A 22,489-nucleotide genomic window follows, 5' to 3' on the forward strand; every position below is an offset into this window, starting at 1 on the left:
ACTAACGAGTCGCGGTTTTGTCTCACCAGGGGTGATGGTCGGATTCGCGTTTATCGTCGAAGAACTGAACGTTACACCGAGGCCTGTACTCTGGAGCGGGATCGATTTGGAGGTGGAGTGTCCGTCGTGGTCTGGGGCGGTGTGTCACAGCATCATCGGACTGAGCTTGTTGTCATTGCAGGCAATCTCAACGCTGTGCGTTACAGGGAAGACATCCTCCTCCCTCATGTGGTACCCTTCCTGCAGGCTCATCCTGACATGACCCTCCAGCATGACAATGCCACCAGCCATACTGCTCGTTCTATGCGTGATTTCCTGCAAAATAGGAATGTCAGTGTTCTGCCATGGACAGCGAAGAGCCCAGATCTCAATCCCATTGAGCACGTCTGGGACCTATTGGATCAGAGGGTTAGGGCTAGGGCCATTCCCCCCAGAAATGTCAGGGAACTTGCAGGTGCCTTGGTGGAAGAGTGGGGTAACATCTCACAGCAAGAACTGGCAAATCTGGTGCAGTCCATGAGGAGGAGATGCACTGCAGTACTTAATGCAGCTGGTGGCCACACCAGATACTGACTGTTACTTTTGATTTTGACCCCCCTTTGTTCAGGGAAACATTATTCCATTTATGTTAGCCACATGTCTGTGGAACTTGTTCAGTTTATGTCTCAGTTGTTGAATCTTGTTATGTTCATACAAATATTTACACATGATAAGTTTTCTGAAAATAAACGCAGTTGACAGTGAGAGGACTTTTCTTTTTTTACTGCGTTAATGTGCGTTTTCAAAACGTATTGGCTATGTATCGACCAATCACAGGTCATGGTTCAATTACGTTTTGTACCACGTGACTACCGCTTGCATTTGACGTTCTCGTGGCAGAAGCGGGGAGACATGGCTAATTAGCTAAGCAGTGGGGGAAATATTTACGATTCCTGCTTTTTCCGGAGGAGTTTTGTCACTCTATGCAATTTTAGTTTTGAATTATAAGAAAATACGCTTTACACAGCCATGCGGCGAAATAAGGCCGAAGTGGACGAATATATTTATTCAGTAGAGAGTTCCTCTCCTTCACTCAAAGAGGTGAGTCAAACCCGGCCCCAACAGGCTCTTCAGCCTGCGTATACTAGCTAGCTAGGCTAAGCTAACTGCTACTGCCATCTTGGCCTGGCATTTAGCTACACCTAGCTGGTAGCTATTACAGCTAATAGTACATTAAGCATTGAACGTAGCTATCAAAATACTATTAATAGACTAACTTTGAAACAATAAGTAGCTAACGGATCAATTTGGCTAACTATCGTGGCTAACTAAAATGGGAACTGGGACACCTCAAGTTAATCCATCGCAAGGAACACTTCCTCGTTGAAAATGCGGGCAGCAGGGCTTGCTAGCTTTTGAAACCTGTCCATCAGCTTGCTTTTTGCCGGCTAACTAGCTAACGTTATGGCTGTGTCACTCTTCCTACGATCCGTTGGAAAAGAGCCATCATTACCTTTCTTACTTGATTTGTACATAGTTAACAATGTATACTTGAATGGATCCAGCTAACTAGCTACCATTTTTAGCTAACTAAAGATGTCATATGTATGTAATCTGTAACGTTAGCGATCTAGTTATTATAACCAAGAGTGTAACCTTACTTTAAATTAGGCCTATATGATCTTTCCACAGAAACCAATTAAAGGATTTTTATTTGCTAAATTATACTTCGAGGCTAAGGAGTATGAACTTGCTAAAAGGTAAGCCCTGAACACAACCAACGCAGACATTGTTGACATTGAAGTGGGTAACGATGTATGTGTATTGTGGTTCTGAATGCCTGGTCCCCTCTGTTAGACATGTATCAGCATATTTGAAGGTGGCGGAAAGAGATCCCAAAGCACACAAGTTCCTGGGCAAACTTTATGAGAGGGAAGGAGATATCAACAAGGCCATAGGATGTTACAAGGTAAGATCCTTCTCAGTTGCTCACTTACATACTATTGCTATAGTATTATTTTACCCTGTCCTTTAGGCTTTGGCAGTCATCCAGTTTGATATGATTGATTTGTTTTTGAAGAAACGACTATGCCAGTTGTGTATGTGATTAGTGCTAGGGAATATATCAAATTATTGTTTTAGCGTGATATTCCAAATGCCTGTTTTGCAAGAAATGTTTTTAATTCTCCTTTTTATGAGCGTTTATGTCCGCTTGTTCTCATGTCTTTTTGGTCTTGTCTCCTTTGCTCCTTCTGTGCTGTGTGCACCTTCCCACTTAAACCAGTGATCTGTATATAATGACGACATGCTCATGTCTCTTCCCTAACAATGGGAGTTGTTGTCCCAAAGGAGGGAGGACAGATTTTGGACAGATTTTGGCGAAAGTGAAACCTCTCTCTTTGCCTCTTTCTCTCTGTTTTCACACACCAAGCCCCTCCCCCTGCCACTCACAACAACAAAGATGAGAGATCACTTTTTCCTCTCTGACAAGCGGTTTCAACTCACTATTTGCATTTGAGGTTTGGTCCAACAGAAACAGTCATATGGACACTGAAACAGAGACATTATTTTACTGTAATAGAGAAGTTAACCTTTCTAATGATACCCTTTTTATGTCTCAACTCTTCAAATTGCTCGCAGAGCAGATGTTACTTAACAGGAGTATCAACAAACATTCATTCTGGAAAATGAATGCTGTTTGTTGCGCATGGCATTGCAGTACTGCTAGCAGCATTTTAGCCAAAGACTATTATACTAACTATAGAGTGTTTTATAAATGTGCAATAAGTATAGAACACAATTATATAAGGAATTGGCAACTCATTCTCATTCTGATGCAGTTTTAGTCCATACTGCCCAGCTTTCTGGTCTTTAATTGTGTGTGTGTGTCCGTCCAGCGGTCTGTGGACCTGAACCCACCCCAGAGGGACCTGGTTTTGAAGGTGGCTGAGCTGCTGGTCAGTAAGACCGAGAGAGACAACAGAGCAGAGTTCTGGGTGGAGAAAGCTGCCAAGCTGCTGCCTGGACACCTTGCTGTCTTCAACCTCAAGGTAAGAGCTCTAACACATTATTGATTTCCTGTATTAAAATTATTTTTAGGTTGTTTAAAATGGTTTGCCTAACCTAAAATAGTGGGTCAAGGCTAAAGTCTGACTGTATTGTGACTGGAGGATTGTTTACAAACTGTGGCACTGGGTTGACACATGATCACTACCCGCACCACTCACCCCCTTGCCAGGAGTGCCTGTTGAGCTGGCAGCTGTTTAATGCATATGCCCTCCACACTCTCTCTCCCCGTAGGAGCAGTTGTTTAGCAGCAGATGGGCATGGGGGCTAGAAACAACTGTTTAAAAAAATCCTTGCTTTACTTAACTCTCCCTCTAGGAGCACCTACTGAATCAACAGGGCCAGCAGGGATGGAACCAGTTGTTTGACCTACTGCAGGCAGAGCTGGCTGTGAGGCCTGGCGATTCCCATATCAACATCAAGCTGGTTCAGTTGTTCTCCTCCGATGGCAGGCTGGAGGAGGCTGTCAAACACTGTCTGGCCACAGAGAAGAGAGGCCTGCTTAGATCCAGCTTGGACTGGTACTCTACTGTAGTACATACTCTACAGGTCAGCAGGATGCTCACAAAATACAATTATGTTCTTATGGAATTACATGTACAATGGTAAAGTGGTGAATTGTGTGTTTCTCAGGAATCCCTAGCCCAGCCCAGTGTTTCGTCCAATGAGAAGATGAGTCAACATCAGCAGAGAGAGCTACTTTTGGCCCACTGCAGCCTGCTGAGACTGACTCTGCAGGGGAAAGGACTGCAGCCTAGCATCCAGGCCCTCTGGAGGTGTGTTTGTCACATCCAGGCTAGGCAGGGACATGTGAATGCTGTACTAGTCTACCAACAGAGCTCCTTCATTAGAGCACCACTCCATAGAGTCCTATTAGATTGTAGCACTGTGTGTGTGAGTATTTAACCTCATTTCTCTCTCTCTGTGTAGTTTTGACTGTGCGATGCAGGGCCTGAAGAAGGCAGAGGGCAGTGTAACAGAAGATCTGTCTGGGGTCTATGTGGAGATGAGGGGACATCTGTACCTGCATGCTGGCACTCTGCTGCTGAAGATGGCTCAGGAGAGAGAACAGCAGTGGCGGGCTGTCATCGATCTGGCTGTTCTCTGCTATCTGCTGGCCTACCAGGTAACACACACACACAAGCTAGAGGCTTTGTAGTAAATAACAGTCCCTGTGTATCCAATTTCTTATTTTCATTCTTCCTACTTTTCATATTTAGGTCCCCAGGCCAAAGAGCAAGGTGTCTAAACGGGACCAGTCTCCTCCTCAGCCTCTGGAGCTACTGGCCAGTGACCGAAAGAGCCAGGCTGGACACATGCTGCTCAACCTCAAGCCCGAGACACACACCTTTGTCAGAGAGGTGGTGGAGGCGTTTGGGAACCGTAGTGGTCAGGACGCTTTGTTTGAGCTTTTGTTTGGGCCTCTGGCTCCGGCCGGGACTTCCTTCATTGGCAACGATGACATCCGCTCCATCAACACACAGGCTCCAGAGATATCTGACCTCACCAAATGGGATAACGGTATGATGCGTGTGTGTGGCTCTACACAACAGGAGCCCAGTTGATCTCACACATAAGATCTCTAACTTTTTTGTCTCCAGGCTCCATCCAGCTCCATGGTGGGGACCTCCAGCAGCTGTGTTGGCTGGGCCTCCAATGGTCTCTCTTGGCCCAGAGGCCTGCTCTGAGGGACTGGCTCAAACAGCTGTTCCCAAGGCTCAACCTGGAGACCTCCAAACTGGACACCAACACACCAGAGTCCATCTGCCTGCTAGACCTGGAGGTGGGTGTGGTCGGGGTGGCTCTACAGTATCTAGTCCTGAGTGATTTAGTGCTCTTTGGGGTTGTTCCGGTTAGATTATTACAAAATAATTATAATTTTTGATTTTGGGTTGGATTATTTTTAACATTAAATGCACTATGCATTATGTGGGTTGAATGCTGTATCACAGAATAAAACTATTATTAAAAGTCCCATGATGGTAGTGACTGCCCATGACTACATATTAACCATCAGTTATTCACATCACTTTAATAAAATATTTCAGTTGTGTATATTACATTTGTTTTATTTGATTACTTTATTTCAAGTCATCTCATCTCTAGAGCTGATGTCTGACAAAATCACTATTTTTAGGAGTTCTTCGAAGTAAATAAGGCATACTTTTATGACGGCTGAATACCAACTATCAATCACTTAGATCATGTATTTTCAGGTACTCCCTCATGAAGAAACTGCTCTCTTGGAATAACTTCTTGATCGCGCATTCTTCTTTCCCTTACGTAGCAGGCGTAAAACACATGCCGACAACTAGCTGCACGATGGATTATGGTTATTGTAGTTAATTATCACGTTTTCTGCACTAAACTATGTAGAACATTGGCCTGTTGGAAACTACAACTCCTTACTACATCGCACATTTTGGGCTAGATCTGATTTATCTCTAGAGAAACTGCAGCGCAATGTGCGCATTGAGCTCAGAAAAAAACGGAACGAAATGGAATTCAAATAATTGAACGACCTCGGTCAATTAGTTGTTTAAAAACAGGAAAATAACAAATATTGGTTATTCGCTCAGCACTAACAATATCTATGCTGTTCAGTTACGGCCTTATAACAATCTTAATACTGTCCTTCGTATCATATCATTGATGGTTTCCTTTTGCTTAATTTTTCATTCATACAATGACCTGTAATGCACTAAGAACTAATGCAATGAACTTGTTTGGGTTCTTCTAACAATACACTGGGGTGATTCCCTCCTCTCTCTCTCTCTCCTGTCTAGGTGTTCCTGTGTGGGGTGGTGTGGTGCAGTCACACCCAGCTCCAGGAAAGGGCCAGGATCAGTTCTACTGGTCAACACGAGCCCCGCTGCCTGCCCCTGCCCCTCCTCCACCTCCTCTTCACAGACAGACAGAGGGACTGGTGGGACGCAGTCTACAGGCTCATACACAAACGAGCTGCGTGAGTCACGATGGGTTATAATCTCTGTAGTTATGTGATAGTTGTCTGAAATCAAGTGTTTTACTACATTTTACATTATAGTAATTAAGCAGACACTCTTTTCCAGAGTGACACATATATTTTCAGCTTTTTTTTTCATACTGCCATGCTCTACCAACTGAGCCACACGGGACTACACAAACAAGCTCTGTAAAAATTACCCAGGCTCCCTCCCTCCCTCCTTCCCTCACTTGAACTGATCACTGATATTATATGTCGGTAACACTTTACTTGACACCCAGCGTCATAACACTGTCATGACATATACACTACCAGTCAAAAGTTTGAACACCTACTCATTCAAGGGCTTTTCTTTATTTAAATTTTTTCCTATGTTGTAGAATAATAGTGAAGACATCAAAACTATGAAGTAACACATATGGAATCATGTAGTAACCAAAAAAGGGGTTTGAGATTTTTCAAAGTAGCCACCCTTTGCCTTGATTACAGCTTTGTGCACTCTTGGCATTCTCTCAACCAGCTTCACCTGGAATGCTTTTCCAACAGTCTTGAAGGAGTTCCCACATATGCTGAGCACTTGTTGGCTGCTTTTCCTTCACTCTGCGGTCCAAATCATCCCAAACCATCTCTCAATTGGGTTGAGGTTGGGTGATTGTGGAGGCAAGGTCATCTGATGCAGCACCCCATCACTCTCCTTCTTGGTCAAATAGCCCTTACACAGCCTGGAGGTATGTTGGGTCATTGTCCTGTTGAAAAACAAATGATAGTCCCAATAAGTCCAAACCAGATGGGATGGCGTATCGCTGCAGGATGCTGTGGTATCCATGCTGGTTAAGTGTGCCTTGAATTCTAAATAAATCACTGACCGTGTCACCAGCAAAGCACCACCTCCATGCTTCACAGCGGGATCCACACATGCGGAGATCATCCTTTCACCTACTCTGCGTCTCACAAAGACATGGCATTTGGAACCAAAAATCTCATATTTGACCTCATCAGACCAAAGAACAGATTTCCACCAGTCTAATGTCCATTGCTCGTGTTTCTTGGCCCAAGCAAGTCTCTTCTTCTTACTGGTGTCCTTTAGTAGTGGTTTCTTTGCAGCAATTGACCATGAAGGCCTGATTAACGCATTCTCCTCTTAACAGTTGATGTTGAGATGTGTCTGTTACTTGAACTGAAGCATTTATTTGGGCTGCAATTTCTGAGGCTGGTAACTAATGAACTTGTCCTCTGCAGCAGAGGTAACTCTGGGTCTTCCTTTCCTGTGGCGGTCCTCATGAGAGCTAGTTTCATCATAGCGCTTGAAGGTTTTTGCGACTGCACTTGAAGAAAATTTCAAAGTTCTTGAAATTTTCCAAATTGACTGACCTTCATGTCTTAAAGTAATGATGGACTGTTGTTTCTCTTTGCTTATTTGAGCTGTTCTTGCCATAACAACTTGGTATTTTACCAAATAGGGCTATCTTCTGTATACCACCCCTACCTTGTCACAACACAACTGATTGGCTCAAATGCATTAAGAAGGAAATAAATTCCACAAATGAACTTTTAACAAGGCACACCTGTTAATTGAAATGCATTCCAGGTGACTACCTCATGAAGCTGATTGCGAGAATGGCAAGAGTGTGCAATACTGTCATCAAGGCAAAGGGTGTCTACTTTGAAGAATCTGAAATATAAAATATATTTTGATTTGTTTAACACTGTGTTTGTTCCATATGTGTTATTTCATAGTTTTTTTGTCTTCACTATTATTCTACAATATAGAAAATAGTCCAAATAAAGAAAAACCCTTGAATAAGTAGGTGTGTCCAAACGTTTGTCTGGTACTATATATCTCAAATCAAATGTATTTATATAGCCCTTCTTACATCAGCTGATATATCAAAGTGCTGTACAGAAACCCAACCTAAAACCCCAAACAGCAAGCAATGCAGGTGTAGAAGCACGGTGGCTTGGAAAAACTCCCTAGAAAGGCCAAAACCTAGGAAGAAATTTAGAGAGGAACCAGGCTATGAGGGGTGGCCCGTCGTGTTCTGGCTGTGCCGGGTGGAGATTATAACAGAACATGGCCAAGATGTTCAAATGTTCATAAATGACCAGCATGGTCAAATAATAATAATCACAGTAGTTGTCGAGGGTGCAGCAAGTCAGCACCTCAGGAGTAAATGTCAGTTGGCTTTTCATAGCTGATCATTGAGAGTATCTCTACCGCTCCTGCTGTCTCTAGAGAGTTGAAAACAGCAGGTCTGGGACAGGTAGCACGTACGGTGAACAGGTCAGGGTTCCATAGCCGCAGGCAGAACAGTTGAAACTGGAGCAGCAACACGGCCAAGTGGACTGGGGACAGCAAGGAGTCATAACGCCAGGTAGTCCTGAGGCATGGTCCTAGGGCTCAGGTCCTCCGAGAGAGAGAGAGAAAAAGAGAATTGGAGAGAGCATACTTAAATTCACACAGGACACCGGATAAGACAGGAGAAATACTCCAGATATAACAGACTGACCCTAGCCCCCCGACACAAACTATTGCAGCATAAATACTGGAGGCTGAGACAGGAGGGGTCAGGAGACACTGTGGCCCCGCCCCCGGACAGGGCCAAACAGGCAGGATATAACCCCACCCACTTTGCCAAAGCACAGCCCCCACACCACTAGAGGGATATCTTCAACCACCAACTTACCATCCTGAGACAAGGCCGAGTATAGCCCACAAAGATCTCCGCCACGGCACAACCCAAGGGGTTGTCTATATATCTCTCTATCCTGAACAAAAATATAAGCGCAACATGTAAAGTGTTGGTTTCATGAGCTGAAATAAAAGATCCCAGAAATCGTATTTCTCTCAAATTTTGTGCAATAATCTGTTTACATCCCTGTTAGTGAGCATTTCTTCTTTGCCAAGATATGCCACACCCTTCAGGTGGATTGATTATCAAGAAGCTGATTAAACAGCATGATCATTACACAGGTGCACCTTCTGCTGGGGACAATAAAAGGCCACTCTAAAATGTGCCGTTTGGTCACACAACACAATGCTACCGATGTCTCAAGTTTTGATGGAGCGTGCAATTGGCATGCTGACTGCAGGAATGTCCACCAGAGTTGTTGCCAGATAATTTAATGTTCGTTTCTCTACCGTAAGTCACCTCCAACGTCGTTTTAGAGAATTTGGCAGTACGTCTAACCGATCTCACTACATGTAACCACGCCATCCCAGGACCCTCCACATCCGGCTTCTTCACTTCTGAGACCAGTCACCCGGACAGCTGATGAAACTGAGTTTTTCTGTCTGTAATAAAGCCCTTTTGTGGGGGGGAAACTCATTGTGATTGGCTGGGCCTGGCTCCCAAGTGGATGGGCCTATGCTCACCCATGGCTACGCCCCTACCCAGTCATGTGAAATCCAGAGATTAGGGCCTAATGAATTTATTTAGTTGAAAATGTTGCATTTTTATATTTTTGTTTTTTAGAGCTGTTGTGACATATTGCGTTATTTTTATGGCTGGTTATGACACCTACATAAGAGTGTCTCAACCTTCCAAATAAGGCAAAACATTCCATTACACTATAGCCAACTTGTCAACAGTATGAAATTCACCATATTAAATTATTTTAATTGTTCACACCTACCCCAATGCTCTGTTTCTGATGAATGGGATGAATGCAGTAGCAGATTTTAGGAGCAGGACAGGACACCCTCTTTTTGACTGACTACTGACATAAAGGCCTATCACGTACATGCCCATCTGGCTTATATGATTATGATGGTCATAATGCTTCATGACAGTGTCAGTGCTTTTTCTTAGTCCAAGTAATGTGACACAGGATGGTCACAATGCTTTATGACAGTGGCATGAAGTGTATTTTCTACAAGTTATTTAAAATATGATGGGGGGGGGGGGAAAACATGACTGTAAAGAATTCATTTCAACAACAAAGGACTTTAAAAAAAAAAACTTTCAAACAAAAGGAAACTTCTTGGCAGGGAAAAAACACGTTTGAATAAATGTGGGTTTTGACACTCCTATGTAGGTGTCATAACAGCTATAAAATAATGCAATATGTCACAACAGGTCTAAATGTATGGGTCATGACAGTGTTATGACAATATGACAGGTTATGACAATTTGTCAACTATTATGACATGGTTATGAAGTAAAGTGTTACCATAAGATCTGATATAAGGTCAGCGTTAAAATGTAAAGGCCCAGGATGGAGAAGTCAAGCTGACTGATGGCTCTGTGGTTAACATGACTATGGTTCTGCTTCTGTCTGCGGGCCTGTATGTATAATACTCTCTGTGTATCTGTGTTTGTAGGCCTGGCACGTCAGCCAAACTGAGGATGACGGTTCAACATGGACTAAGCACCTTGCGAGCCGGAGAGAAACATGGCCTTCAACCAGCCCTGCCCATACACTGGGCCCAGCACCTCAGCTCAGCGGTACACACACCTCAGCCAGATGAGACACCTGCCTTTTTCTGTCACACACTACACACACTATGCCTTATGATTAACGAGACGTGGTGTGATCATAACAACATACAGGAACTCAAGTCCTTCTGTTCACCTGACTTAGAATTCCTCACAATCAAATGTCGACCGCATTATCTACCAAGAGAATTCTCTTCGATTAAAATCACAGCCGCATATATTCCCCCCCAAGTAGACACATCGATGACCCTGAACGAACTTTATTTGACTCTATGTAAACTGGAAACCACATAGCCCGAGGCTGCATTCATTGTAGCTGGGGATTTTAACAAGGCTAATCTGAAAACAAGACTCCCTAAATTCTATCAGCATATCGATTGTGCTTACAGGGCTGGTAAAACCCTGGATCATTGTTATTCTAACTTCCGTGACGCATATAAGGCCCTCCCCCGCCCTCCTTTCGGAAAAGCTGACCACGACTCCATTTTGTTGCTTCCAGCCTATAGACAGAGACTGAAACAGGAAGCTCCCGCGCTCAGGTCTGTTCAACGCTGGTCTTACCAATCTGATTCCACGCTTCAAGATTGCTTCAATCACGTGGACTGGGATATGTTCCGCATTGCGTCAAACAACAACATTGACGAATACGCTGATTTGGTGAGCGAGTTTATTAGCAAGTGCATTGGCGATGTCGTACCCACAGCAACTATTAAAACATTCCCAAACCAGAAACCGTGGATTGATGGCAGCATTCGCGCGAAACTGAAAGCGCGAACCACTGCTTTTAATCAGGGCAAGGTGACCGGAAACATGACCGAATACAAACAGTGTAGCTATTCCCTCCGCAAGGCAATCAAACAAGCTAAGCGTCAGTATAGAGACAAAGTAGAGTTGCAATTCAACAGCTCAGACACGAGAGGTATGTGGCAGGGTCTACAGTCAATCACGGATTACAAAAAGAAAACCAGCCCCGTCGCGGACCAGGATGTCTTGCTCCCAGACAGACTAAACAACTTCTTTGCTCGCTTTGAGGACAATACAGTGCCACTGACAAGGCCCGCTACCAAAACCTGCGGACTCTCCTTCACTGCAGCCGACGTCAGTAAAACATTTAAACGTGTTAACCCTCGCAAGGCTGCAGGCCCAGACGGCATTCCCAGCCGCGTCCTCAGAGCATGCGCAGACCAGCTGGCTGGTGTGTTTACGGACATATTCAATCTATCCTTATCCCAGTCTGCGGTTCCCACATGCTTCAAGAGGGCTACCATTGTTCCTGTTCACAAGAAAGCTAAGGTAACTGAGCTAAACGACTACCGCCCCGTAGCACTCACTTCCGTCATCATGAAGTGCTTTGAGAGACTCCACTCTACCTGACACCCTAGACCCACTCCAATTTGCTTACCGCCCCAATAGGTCCATAGACGACGCAATCGTAACCACACTGCACACTGCCCTAACCCATCTGCACAAGAGGAATACCTATGTAAGAATGCTGTTCATTGACTACAGCTCAGCATTTAACACCATAGTACCCTTCAAACTCGTCATCAAGCTCGAGACCCTGGGTCTCGACCCCGCCCTGTGCAACTGGGTACTGTACTTCCTGATGGTGAGGGTAGGTAACAACATCTCCACCCCGCTGATCCTCAACACTGGGGCCCCACAAGGGTGCGTTCTGAGCCCTCTCCTGTACTCCCTGTTCACCCATGACTGCGTGGCCATGCACGCATCCAACTCAATCATCAAGTTTGCAGACGACACTACAGTGGTAGGCTTGATTACCAACAACGACGAGACGGCCTACAGGGAGGAGGTGAGGGCCCTCAGAGTGTGGTGTCAGGAAAATAACCTCACACTCAACGTCAACAAAACAAAGGAGATGATCGTGGACTTCAGGAAACAGCAGAGGGAGCACCCCCCTATCCACATCGACGGGACAGTAGTGGAGAGGGTAGAAAGTTTTAAGTTCCTCGGCGTACACATCACTGACAAACTGAAATGGTCCACCCACACAGACAGCGTGGTGAAGGCGGCGCAGCAGCACCGCTTCAACCTTAGGAGGCTGAAGAAATTCGTCTTGTTACCAAAAACACTCACAAACTTTTACAGATGCACAATCGAGAGCATCCTGTCGGGCTGTATCACCGCCTGGTACGGCAACTGCTCCGCCCACAACCGTAAGGCTCTCCAGAGGATAGTGAGGTCTGCACAACGCATCACTGGGGGCAAACTACCTGCCCTCCAGGACACCTACACCACCCAATGTCACAGGAAGGCCATAAAGATCATCAAGGACAACAACCACCCGAGCCACTGCCTGTTCACCCCGCTATCATCCAGAAGGCGAGGTCAGTACAGGTGCATCAAAGGAGAAGCTGTTTTTCAGTCTCTCGGTCCCTATCTCAAGGACATCAGACTGTTAAACAGCCACCACTAACATTGAGTGGCTGCTGCCAACATACAGACTCAACTCCAGCCACTTTAATAATGGAAAAATTGATGTGAAAAATGTATCACTAGCCACTTTAAACAATGCCACTTAATATAATGTTTACATACCATACATTACTCATCTCATATGTATATACTGTACTCTGTACCATCTACTGCATCTTGCCTATGCCGTTCTGTACCATCACTCATTCATATATTTTTATGTACATATTCTTTATCCCTTTACACTGTGTGTTGTGTATAAGGTAATTGTTAGGTTAGATTACTCGTTGGTTATTACTGCATTGCCGGAACTAGAAGCACAAGCATTTCGCTACACTCGCATTAACATCTGCTAACCATGTGTATGTGACAAATAAAAAATTGGATTTGATTTGATCATATGTGCTAGGTGTCTGTCTGAAATGTTTACCTCCGCATTTACTCAATAGTATTTATAACTTTGTATGATTATTATTTATAACTCTCGGACTAGCGAGAATATTCTACAAAATCCCTTTTATATAACTATGTAAAACGAAATAACTGTGAGAATGCGACTCTGAACGAGGTGTCCTTAGTAAAAATTAATGATTTTGAAGAAATTACATTTCTGCGTTTGGATTAAACATCTGTTCTGATGTAATTCCCAGGGGTTTGGTGTGAACTCATACTACGCCCACGAGTACATAAGACGGAGTGTTCACTACTGGAACGTGGTGCTCCCCCTGCTGGACAAGATCAAGAGGAGACGTGGCATCCCTGGATCCCTGGACCCCCTGTTCATACACTTCCCCTCTAGAGACATAGAGGTGAGCTACCACCACAGCTGCTTCTCTGACCAACACTGTTAGTCTGCTTAGTTAAAGCATTGGCATGTGTGTAGACTTTTGATATCAAATTAAATTGTATTGGTTACATGCGCCGAATCCAACAGGTGTAGACTTTACAGTGAAATGCCGACTTACGAGCCCATTCACAACAATGCGGAGTTAAAAAGTAAGACAAGTATTTGCTAAATAAAAAGGGAAATGGTAACACAGTAAAAACAATAACGAGGCTATATACAAGGAGTACCCGTACCGAGTCAATGAGCAGGGGTACGAGGTAATTGAGGTAATACACTGTACACAGTACATGTGGGTAGGGTTAAAAGTGACTAGGCAATCAGGATATATATTTATTTATTATGGGTCCCGGCAGCAGCTACTCTTCCTAGGTTCCAGCAAAATTCAGACTGTTTATACAATTTTAAAAACATTACAATACATTCAGACTGTGTGCCCTCAGGCCCCTACTCCACCACTATCACATATATACAGTACAAAATCCATGTGTACGTGTGTGTATATGTTATCGTGTGTGTATGCATGTGTCTGCCTTGTGTTGCTTTACAGTCCCCGCTGTTCCATAAGGTGTTTTTTTAATCTGTGTTTTAAATCTAATTTTACTGCTTGCGTCAGTTACTTGATGTGGAATAGATTTCCATGTAGTCATGGCTCTATTTAGTATTGTGCTCCTTCCATAGTCTGTTCTGGACTTGGGGACTGTGAATGTCTTGTGGCATGTCTTGTGGGGTATGCATGGGTGTCCGAGCTGTGCTCCAGTAGTTCAAACAGACAGCTCGGTGCATTCAACATGTCAATACCTCCCATAAATACAAGCAGGGATGAAGTCAATCTCACTTTCATACATACATAAACTCAGCAAAAAATAAACGTCCCTTTTTCCGGACCCTGTCTTTCAAAGATAATTCGTAAAATTCAAATAACTGCACAGATCTTCATTGTAAAGGGTTTTAAACACTGTTTCCTATGCTTGTTCAATGAACCAAAAACAATTAATGAACATGCACCTGTGGAATGGTCGTTATTAAGACACTAACAGTTTACAGACGGTAGGCAATTAAGGTCACAGTTATGAAAACATAGGACACTAAAGAGGCCTTTCTACTGACTCTGAAAAACACCAAAAGAAAGATGTCCAGGGTCCCTGCTAATCTGCGTGAACGTGCCTTAGGCATGCTGCAAGGAGGCATGAGGCCTGCAGATGTAGCCAGGGCAATAAATTGCGATGTCCGTACTGTGAGACACCTAAGACAGCACTACAGGACGGACAGCTGATCGTCCTCGCAGTGGCAGACAACGTGTCACAACAACACCTGCACAGGATCGGTACATCCGAACATCACACCTGCGGGAGAGGTACAGGATGGCAACAACAACTGCCCAAATTACACCAGGAACGCACAATCCCTCCATCAGTGCACAGACTGTCCGCAATAGGTTGAGAGAGGCTGAACTGAGGGCTTGTAGGCCTGTTGTAAGGCAGGTGCTCACCAGACATATCCAACAACAATGTCGCCTATGGGCAGAAACCCACCGTCGCTGGACCAGACAACTGGCAAAAGTGCTCTTCAATGACAAGTCGCGGTTTTGTCTTTATCGTCGAAGGAATGAGCGTTACACCGAGGCCTGTACTCTGGCGCGAGATCGATTTGGAGGTGAGTGTCCGTCATAGTCTGGGGCGGTGTGTCACAGCATCATCGGACTGAGCTTGTTGTCATTGCAGGCAATCTCAACGCTGTGCGTTACAGGGAAGACATCATCCTCCCTCATGTGGTACCCTTCCTGCAAGCTCATCCTGACATGACCCTCCAGCATGACAATGCCACCAGCCATGCTGCTTGTTCTGTGCGTGATTTCCTGCAAGACAGGAATGTCAGTGTTCTGCCATGGCCAGCGAAGAGCACGGATCTCAATCCCATTGAGCATGTCTGGGACCTGTTGGATCAGAGGGTTAGGGCTAGGGCCATTCCCCCCAGAAATGTCCGGGAACTTGCAGGTGCCTTGGTGGAAGAGTGGGGTAACATCTCACAGCAAGAATTGGCAAATCTGGTGCAGTCCATGAGGAGGATATGTTTTTGCTGAGTATTGTAGATTTGTAGTGGTATAATAATGTTATATGATGTACTGTTTTATTTTTTGTTTTATATGTAATGTAATTGACTTGATGTGTTTGGACCCCAGGAAGTATAGCTGTTGCCTTGGCAACAGCTAATGGGGATCCCTAATAGATGCAGATGTGAGTGCTACAGGGTGATAGTCATTTAGACAGGTTACAGCTGGTCAGTGCATGCTCTGAGTATGCATCCTGGTAATCCGTCTGGCCCTGCGGCCTTGTGAATGTTAACCTGTTTAAAAGTCTTACTCACATCGGCTACGGAGAGAGTGATCATAGTCTTCTGGAACAGCTGGTTCTCTCACACATGGACAGTGTTGCTTGCCTCGACGCGAGCATAGATGGCATTTAGGTCATTTGGTAGGCTGGTGTCACTGGGCAGCTCTCGGCTGGGTCTCCCGTTCTATTCCGTGATAGTTTGCAAGCCCTGCCACATCCGACAAGTGTCAGAGCTGGTGTAATAGGATTTGATCATAGTCCTGTATTGACGCTTTGCCTGTTTGATAGTTCGTCGCAGGGCCCAGCGTCGTCCGATTTCCTTGTCCCATCGTGCTCTAGCGACTTCTTGAGGTGCGCCGGGCTCCTGCAGTTGGACGGTGTTTCCTCCGACACAGTGGTGCGGCTGGCTTCCAGGTTAAGCGAGCAGTGTGGCTTGGCAGGGATGTGTTTTTCCAAGGACGCATGGCTCTCGACCTTCGCCTCTCACGAGTCCGTAGGGTAGTTGCAGCAATGGGACAGACTGTAACTACCAATTGGATATCACGAAAAAGGGGTAAAAATAATCACCGACCACTAGGAACGCCGCCTCTGGATGAGCATTTTCTTGTTTTCTTATGGCCGTATACAGCTTGTTGAGTGCGGTCTTAGTGCCAGCATCGGTTTGTGGCAGTAAATACAACTATGAAAAATACAGATGAATACTCTTGGTAAATAGTATGGTCTACAGCTTATCATGAGTTACACTAACTCAGGTGAGCAGAACATCAATACTTCCTTATTATATGAGATTGTGCACAAGCTGTTGTTAATAAAGAGACGCACCACCACCACCCTGGATCTGCCGTTCTGTACTGTCGATGCATTGAAAAACCAGGTAGCTTTATATTATCCATATCCTTGTTCAGCTGTGACTCCAAGAAGCATAGTCTTTTACAGTTCTTAATGTCCGGTTGATAGGATAGTCTCGAACAGAGCTCGTCCAATTTTCTTTCCAGCGATTGCACATTCGCCAATAGAACCGAGGGTAGAAACAGTCTCACCAGGGTGCTCGCGTGCCAGCCTCTATACGAGTGTCGTGGATCAGGGCCTGGTCCGGGATAATCCATATGTCTTTTGCATCCGACTCATTGAAGTAGAAGTCCTCGTCCAAATGGAGGTTAGTGATAGCTGTTCTCATGTTCAGAAGCTTTTTTCGGTCATAGGAAACAATGGTGGAAACATTATGTACAGAAAAAGTTCAGATTAGGACAAAAAAAGACACTAAATAGCAAAATTGGTCAGGAGCCTGTAAAACGGCCGCTATTCACTCCGGCGCCATGTAATCACTGTTGCCAAGCTGGAAAATTGACAAGACCAGTTTTAATGTATGCATTGCTCTATTTTCATTGGATTTTGTGTTCATCGCAGATCCCATCAGTGAAGGGCTTTGAGGAGGAGGCCAAGATAGCATTTGCGACCCTCCTGGACATCGAGGGGAGGACAGAGGAGGCTATCGCTACCCTGGAGACCATCAACAACATCTCGTCTAACTGGCACCTAGCTAGGGTATGTAGTGACGGGTTCACTGCTCGACCTTGGTCTTGGAGTCTGTCACCTGCACTTTATCACCATGCTTTTAAGTGCAGCTCCCAGTAAAAAATTCTGCCAGCATTTTTCTGTTTTCCCATACAGAATGTGTTTGTTATGAATTGTCTTTTGATATATCTCTGTGTTTTGTAGATCTTTCAGCGTCTGTCTGAGGAGGCCGGTAGCGGGGTGGAGGAGACACAGGACAGGTGCATCATGTTCCTCAGGAAGTTCAGAACTTACCTGTCCAAGATCTACAACGCCAACGCTGACGACATGGATAAGGTTAGACACACACACTAGTGGTGCGCGGGTCAGCTATTTGTTCACTTGCCCGCAATTGCTAAATCTGAGGCCTGCACCCGACCCTAACCCACAAATATAGAATATGCGCTATAGGCTATAGTCAAAGACCGCAGAACCATTCTTTGATAGGGGTGTAGGATTTTTTGGTTGCATGATTTTGATACGTTTCTACTAATAATTTATGACATTTTGGTAGGCTATTTGTTAGTCATCTTCTCTATAATTAAATACATGCAGCTTCTCTTCTGTCATTAAATGTTGCCCTAGAAGATTAAATAAACCCTTGCTCACCAGAATAAATCGATAGAATGAATGCTTCAATCTAGTTGACATCTGAGAAAATGCAATAACTCAACAACAACAAAAAGATAAAGCTGGCACCTCTACCGATGGTATTTAACTGAGCATTCGCATTCTCTCAAGATGCTGGAAGAAAGAAATAATATTTCTCCACTCCTGTTCCCGAGTAAAAATGTTGCCTACATTTTGTGTATCATTTTACTGCAAGAAATGCTTAATTCTGCTGCAGTTAATATTAAGGCTATGTGAGAGGTTATAGGCCTACAGTTAGTGTCCAGATTTGAGTTTCCATTTAACCCATCTGAACAGTAGGCTACAGTTACCTTCATATAATCAAAAGTTTAAGAGTTGGAAGCATGACATGACATTCAACCGTATTCACTGTTATGACCCAGCTGCCCGTTTCGATGGAGGAGGTGATGGATCTCCTGAACGATGTGAAACAGCAGCTGGAGGAGAGTGGAGAAGCGATGGATGAAGAGGAGGACGGCGGACCAGTCCACTCCAGCCTTCAGTTTACTAAGCCTGCTGCTTCAATCTCTTGTGTCAGATTCGCCCCATTAACCCCCTCCCCCAGCAAGAGCTTGGCCTCTCCCTCCAAAAGACACCTGGTACTTTTAATTATAAATGTTGACTTATAAACATATGTGAGACAGTTGCTCTTCCTATTTTTCAAACATGGACATACATGCACACAGATTTACTCTACAGGTTAGTTTTCTCGCATAAATATTTGAAATATCTTTATGGGGTGGAAAAAATTATCCTCCATTTCCAGATTTCACCAAAGACGCCACCTCATTGGGCGGAGGACCAGAAGTCCCTCCTGCAGATGCTCTGCCAGCAGGTGGAGAGCCTCAAGGTCAGCCCCTGGATTCATTGTTTTTGAGGATATGGTAGATGGATGTTAGCCATGTCAAGTGTGTGTATTAATTAAGATGTTAATGTATGGTTTCTGTGTTGATAAGTGCTGTGTGGTTGTGTTGCAGAATGAGGTCCATGACCTGAGGCATCACTCATCAGACAGCATGGCGTCACCCCACCAAAGAATGTATGGAGATGGGTACGGGGCTGAGAGCATGCAGGAGGGCTACCCCCCAGCACAGACCTTCCATGGAGCACCCCTCACTGGTAGGAACACAGTACACAACTGAGTTGTGTAGTTTGACTGTGCGTTATAAGGAATACTGAAATAGCAATGTTTCTAGGATATTCAATTATGAATGTTGATTATACCCTCTTTCCTCTTTTTGTTTACAGTTGCCACCACACAGGCACCCTCTATGTATTACAATCAATCGCCTGCTTATAACGCCGGACAGTATCTCCTTCGTACGGCAGCCAATGTTACCCCAACAAAGGTATGTGTTTATACCTTGGGATTCTTTAAGAATTGAGAATGGTTTAGTTACTTAAAAGTGGGATAGTATTTTCAGTAGTGCTGGGCGATATGGCCTAAAAATTCATATCTTGAATTCTTGACACATCTACTCATTCAAGTTTTTTATTTTTTTAGACTATTTTCTACATTGTAGAATAATAGTGAAGACATCAAAACTATGAAATAACACATATGGAATCATGTAGTAACCAAAAAAGGGGTTTGAGATTCTTCAAAGTAGCCACCCTTTGTCTTGATGACAGCTTTGCACACTTGGCATTCTCTCAACCAACTTCACCTGGAATGCTTTTCCAACAGTCTTGAAGGAGTTCCCACATATGCTGAGCACTTGTTGGCTGCTTTTCCTTCACTCTGCGGTCCAGCTCATCCCAAACCATCTCAATTGGGTTGAGGTTGGGTGATTGTGGGGCCAGTTCATCTGATGGAGCACTCCATCACTCTCCTTCTTGGTCAAATAGCCCATACACAGTCTGAAGGTGTGTTGGGGCATTGTCCTGTTGTAAAACAAATGATAGTCCCCATAAGCGCAAACCAGATAGGATGGTGTATCGCTGCAGGATGCTGTGGTAGCCATGCTGGTTAAGTGTGCCTTGAATTCTAAATACATCACTGACAGTATCACCAGCGAAGCACCCCCACACCACCTCCATGCTTCACGGTGGGAACCACACATGCGGATATCCGTTCACATCCGTTCACCTACCCTGCGTCTCACAAAGACATGGCGGTTGGAACCAAAGATCTCAAATTTAGACTCATCAGACCAAAGAACAGATTTCCACCAGTCTAATATCCATTGCTCGTGTTTCTTGGCCCAATCAAGTCTCTTCTTTTTATTGGTGTCCTTTGGTAGTGGTTTCTTTGCAGCAGTTCGGCCATCAAGGCCTGATTCATGCGGTCTCCTCTGAACAGTTGATGTTGAGATGTGTCTTTTACTTGAACTCTGAAGCATTTATTTGGTCTGCAATTTCTGACGCTGCAGCAGAGGTAACTTTAGGTCTTCCCTTCCTGTGGCGGTCCTCATGAGAGACAGATTCATTATAGCGCTTGATGGTTTTTGCGACCGCACTTGAAGAAACTTTCAAAGTTCCTGACATATTCCAGATTGACTTAAAGTAATGATGGACTGTTGTTTCTCGTTGCTTATTTGACCTGTTCTTGCCATAATATAGAAATGGTCTTTTACCAAATAGGGCTGTCTTCTGTATACCCACCCCTACCTTGTCACAACACAATTGATTTGCTCAAACTCATTAAGAAGGATAGAAATTCCACAAATTAACAAGGCACACCTGTTAATTTAAATGCATTCCATGTGACTACCTCATGAAGCTGGTTGAGAGAATGTCAAGCGTGTGCAAAGCTGTCATGAAGGCAAAGGTTGGCTACTTTGAAGAATCTTAAATATAAAATATTATTCTAAAATGTAGAAAATATTAAAAATAAAGACCCTGGAATGAGTACGTGTCCAAACATTTGACTAGTACGTATATAAAAGAAAAAGTTCTCTAAGTAAGCTCTGTACAGTTAAAGGGTCAAATAGACTGCATTTCAAACAGTCAGAAATAATCTAATGAATTCAGGGCTTGTGAAGTTATACCTCGGATAAATATAGGGCTTCCACAATCATAAGTGGTGACGCGGTCTAAGGCACTGCATCTCAGTGCTTGAGGCATCACCACAGTCCCTAGTTCGAATCCAGGCTGCATCACAACTGTCCGTGATTGGGAGTCCCATAGGGCGGTGCACATTTGACCCAGCGTTCGTCTGGGTGTGGCCAGTGTAGGCCGTCATTGTAAGTAAGAATTTGTAACTGACTTGCCTATTTAAATAAAATAAAAATAAGACGCACTAATAATGTAATATTTTTATCAAAATGATTTAACCTGCCTTTTTGTAGTCACGGATCTGTCTAACCAGAACCATGCATAATGCACATTCACTAATAATGACTAACTTCTTATAGCAGGCATTAGGCTATAGAAAATGAATAAAGGTCTCATAATTAATCTCAAGCACAAGCCCATGTGCTAGTGACTAGCTAGGTAATCTTTATATTTAAATTTTAGCTAACCTGGATCTATTTTCTAGCTAAGAAGGCAGAACAGTTGGATTGTTATCAACACACCCTTCTGTCCGTCTCCAACTGTTTGAACAGCATGTTAGCTTGTTGTCAGGAGAATTTTCAATCCCACTGATAATAATTATCAATCAATAGCTTTGACCAATCCCCGAGGTTTGTAAGACCATGGGTTTAATAATAATTAGGCAAAGACTCAGCTTTATGCAAAAGGCTAGTAAAATTTATTCAGAGAACGTTCTAAAGTCCACAATACAAAAACATCCATTTTATACTGGCTCCTTACGCACATACCTTCACACAAACAAGTTCAAATCTTAAGCTACGCCTTGCTCAGACAGTCTGTTTTTCCACTACACAGATACATTGTTTCTTTAATCTGCAACATGTTTCATAATTTTCTGCAAACCTAACAGTTTCTCCCCTCCACGGGTGAAGACAGAATGTCCTGTAAGGAACACAGTAGTCCAGCTTGTCTGTCGATAGCTCCTCTTATCATTTGTTTCCCACATGCACCCTGCTTACATACTAAAAAGGAACAAAAGGTCCTTGTTCTAATTCTGACTAAAACTACACACATCATCAGATTATAGTTTTATGATTCTAATACATTTCATACAATTATATGGTTTCAGGGTGGAATATTTTTAGTCATTACCATTAAGCATATTAATTCCCTTATCACTTGTCCACTTTGTTCAGATATTGAAATCGAGTGGCCTACCTAAATTCTCAGAATGAGAACAAGTTGAAATTTCTTTATACAATTGTGTTTT

The 22,489-nt window shown here is 44.0% G+C and overlaps 1 protein-coding gene across 1 annotated transcript in view; it reads left to right on the forward strand.

The window, feature by feature from the left end:
* Positions 1-937: 937 nt before the first annotated feature.
* The window catches only part of LOC120063954 (E3 SUMO-protein ligase RanBP2-like), a 36,428-nt gene continuing 14,876 nt past the window's right edge, over positions 938-22,489 (forward strand). The window contains exons 1-18 of the mRNA XM_039014265.1: positions 938-1,080; positions 1,672-1,739; positions 1,837-1,948; positions 2,877-3,029; positions 3,364-3,594; positions 3,679-3,821; positions 3,976-4,171; positions 4,266-4,566; positions 4,647-4,828; positions 5,832-6,010; positions 10,332-10,554; positions 13,533-13,691; positions 17,467-17,604; positions 17,779-17,910; positions 18,627-18,842; positions 19,010-19,093; positions 19,221-19,362; positions 19,492-19,592. Of these exons, the coding sequence (XP_038870193.1) occupies positions 1,009-1,080; positions 1,672-1,739; positions 1,837-1,948; positions 2,877-3,029; positions 3,364-3,594; positions 3,679-3,821; positions 3,976-4,171; positions 4,266-4,566; positions 4,647-4,828; positions 5,832-6,010; positions 10,332-10,554; positions 13,533-13,691; positions 17,467-17,604; positions 17,779-17,910; positions 18,627-18,842; positions 19,010-19,093; positions 19,221-19,362; positions 19,492-19,592 (2,832 nt within the window). The 5' untranslated portion in view covers positions 938-1,008. The remainder of the gene's footprint in view (positions 1,081-1,671; positions 1,740-1,836; positions 1,949-2,876; positions 3,030-3,363; positions 3,595-3,678; positions 3,822-3,975; positions 4,172-4,265; positions 4,567-4,646; positions 4,829-5,831; positions 6,011-10,331; positions 10,555-13,532; positions 13,692-17,466; positions 17,605-17,778; positions 17,911-18,626; positions 18,843-19,009; positions 19,094-19,220; positions 19,363-19,491; positions 19,593-22,489) is intronic.

This window comes from Salvelinus namaycush, chromosome 19 (assembly GCF_016432855.1).
Source record: "Salvelinus namaycush isolate Seneca chromosome 19, SaNama_1.0, whole genome shotgun sequence".
Taxonomy (NCBI): Eukaryota; Metazoa; Chordata; class Actinopteri; order Salmoniformes; family Salmonidae; genus Salvelinus; species Salvelinus namaycush.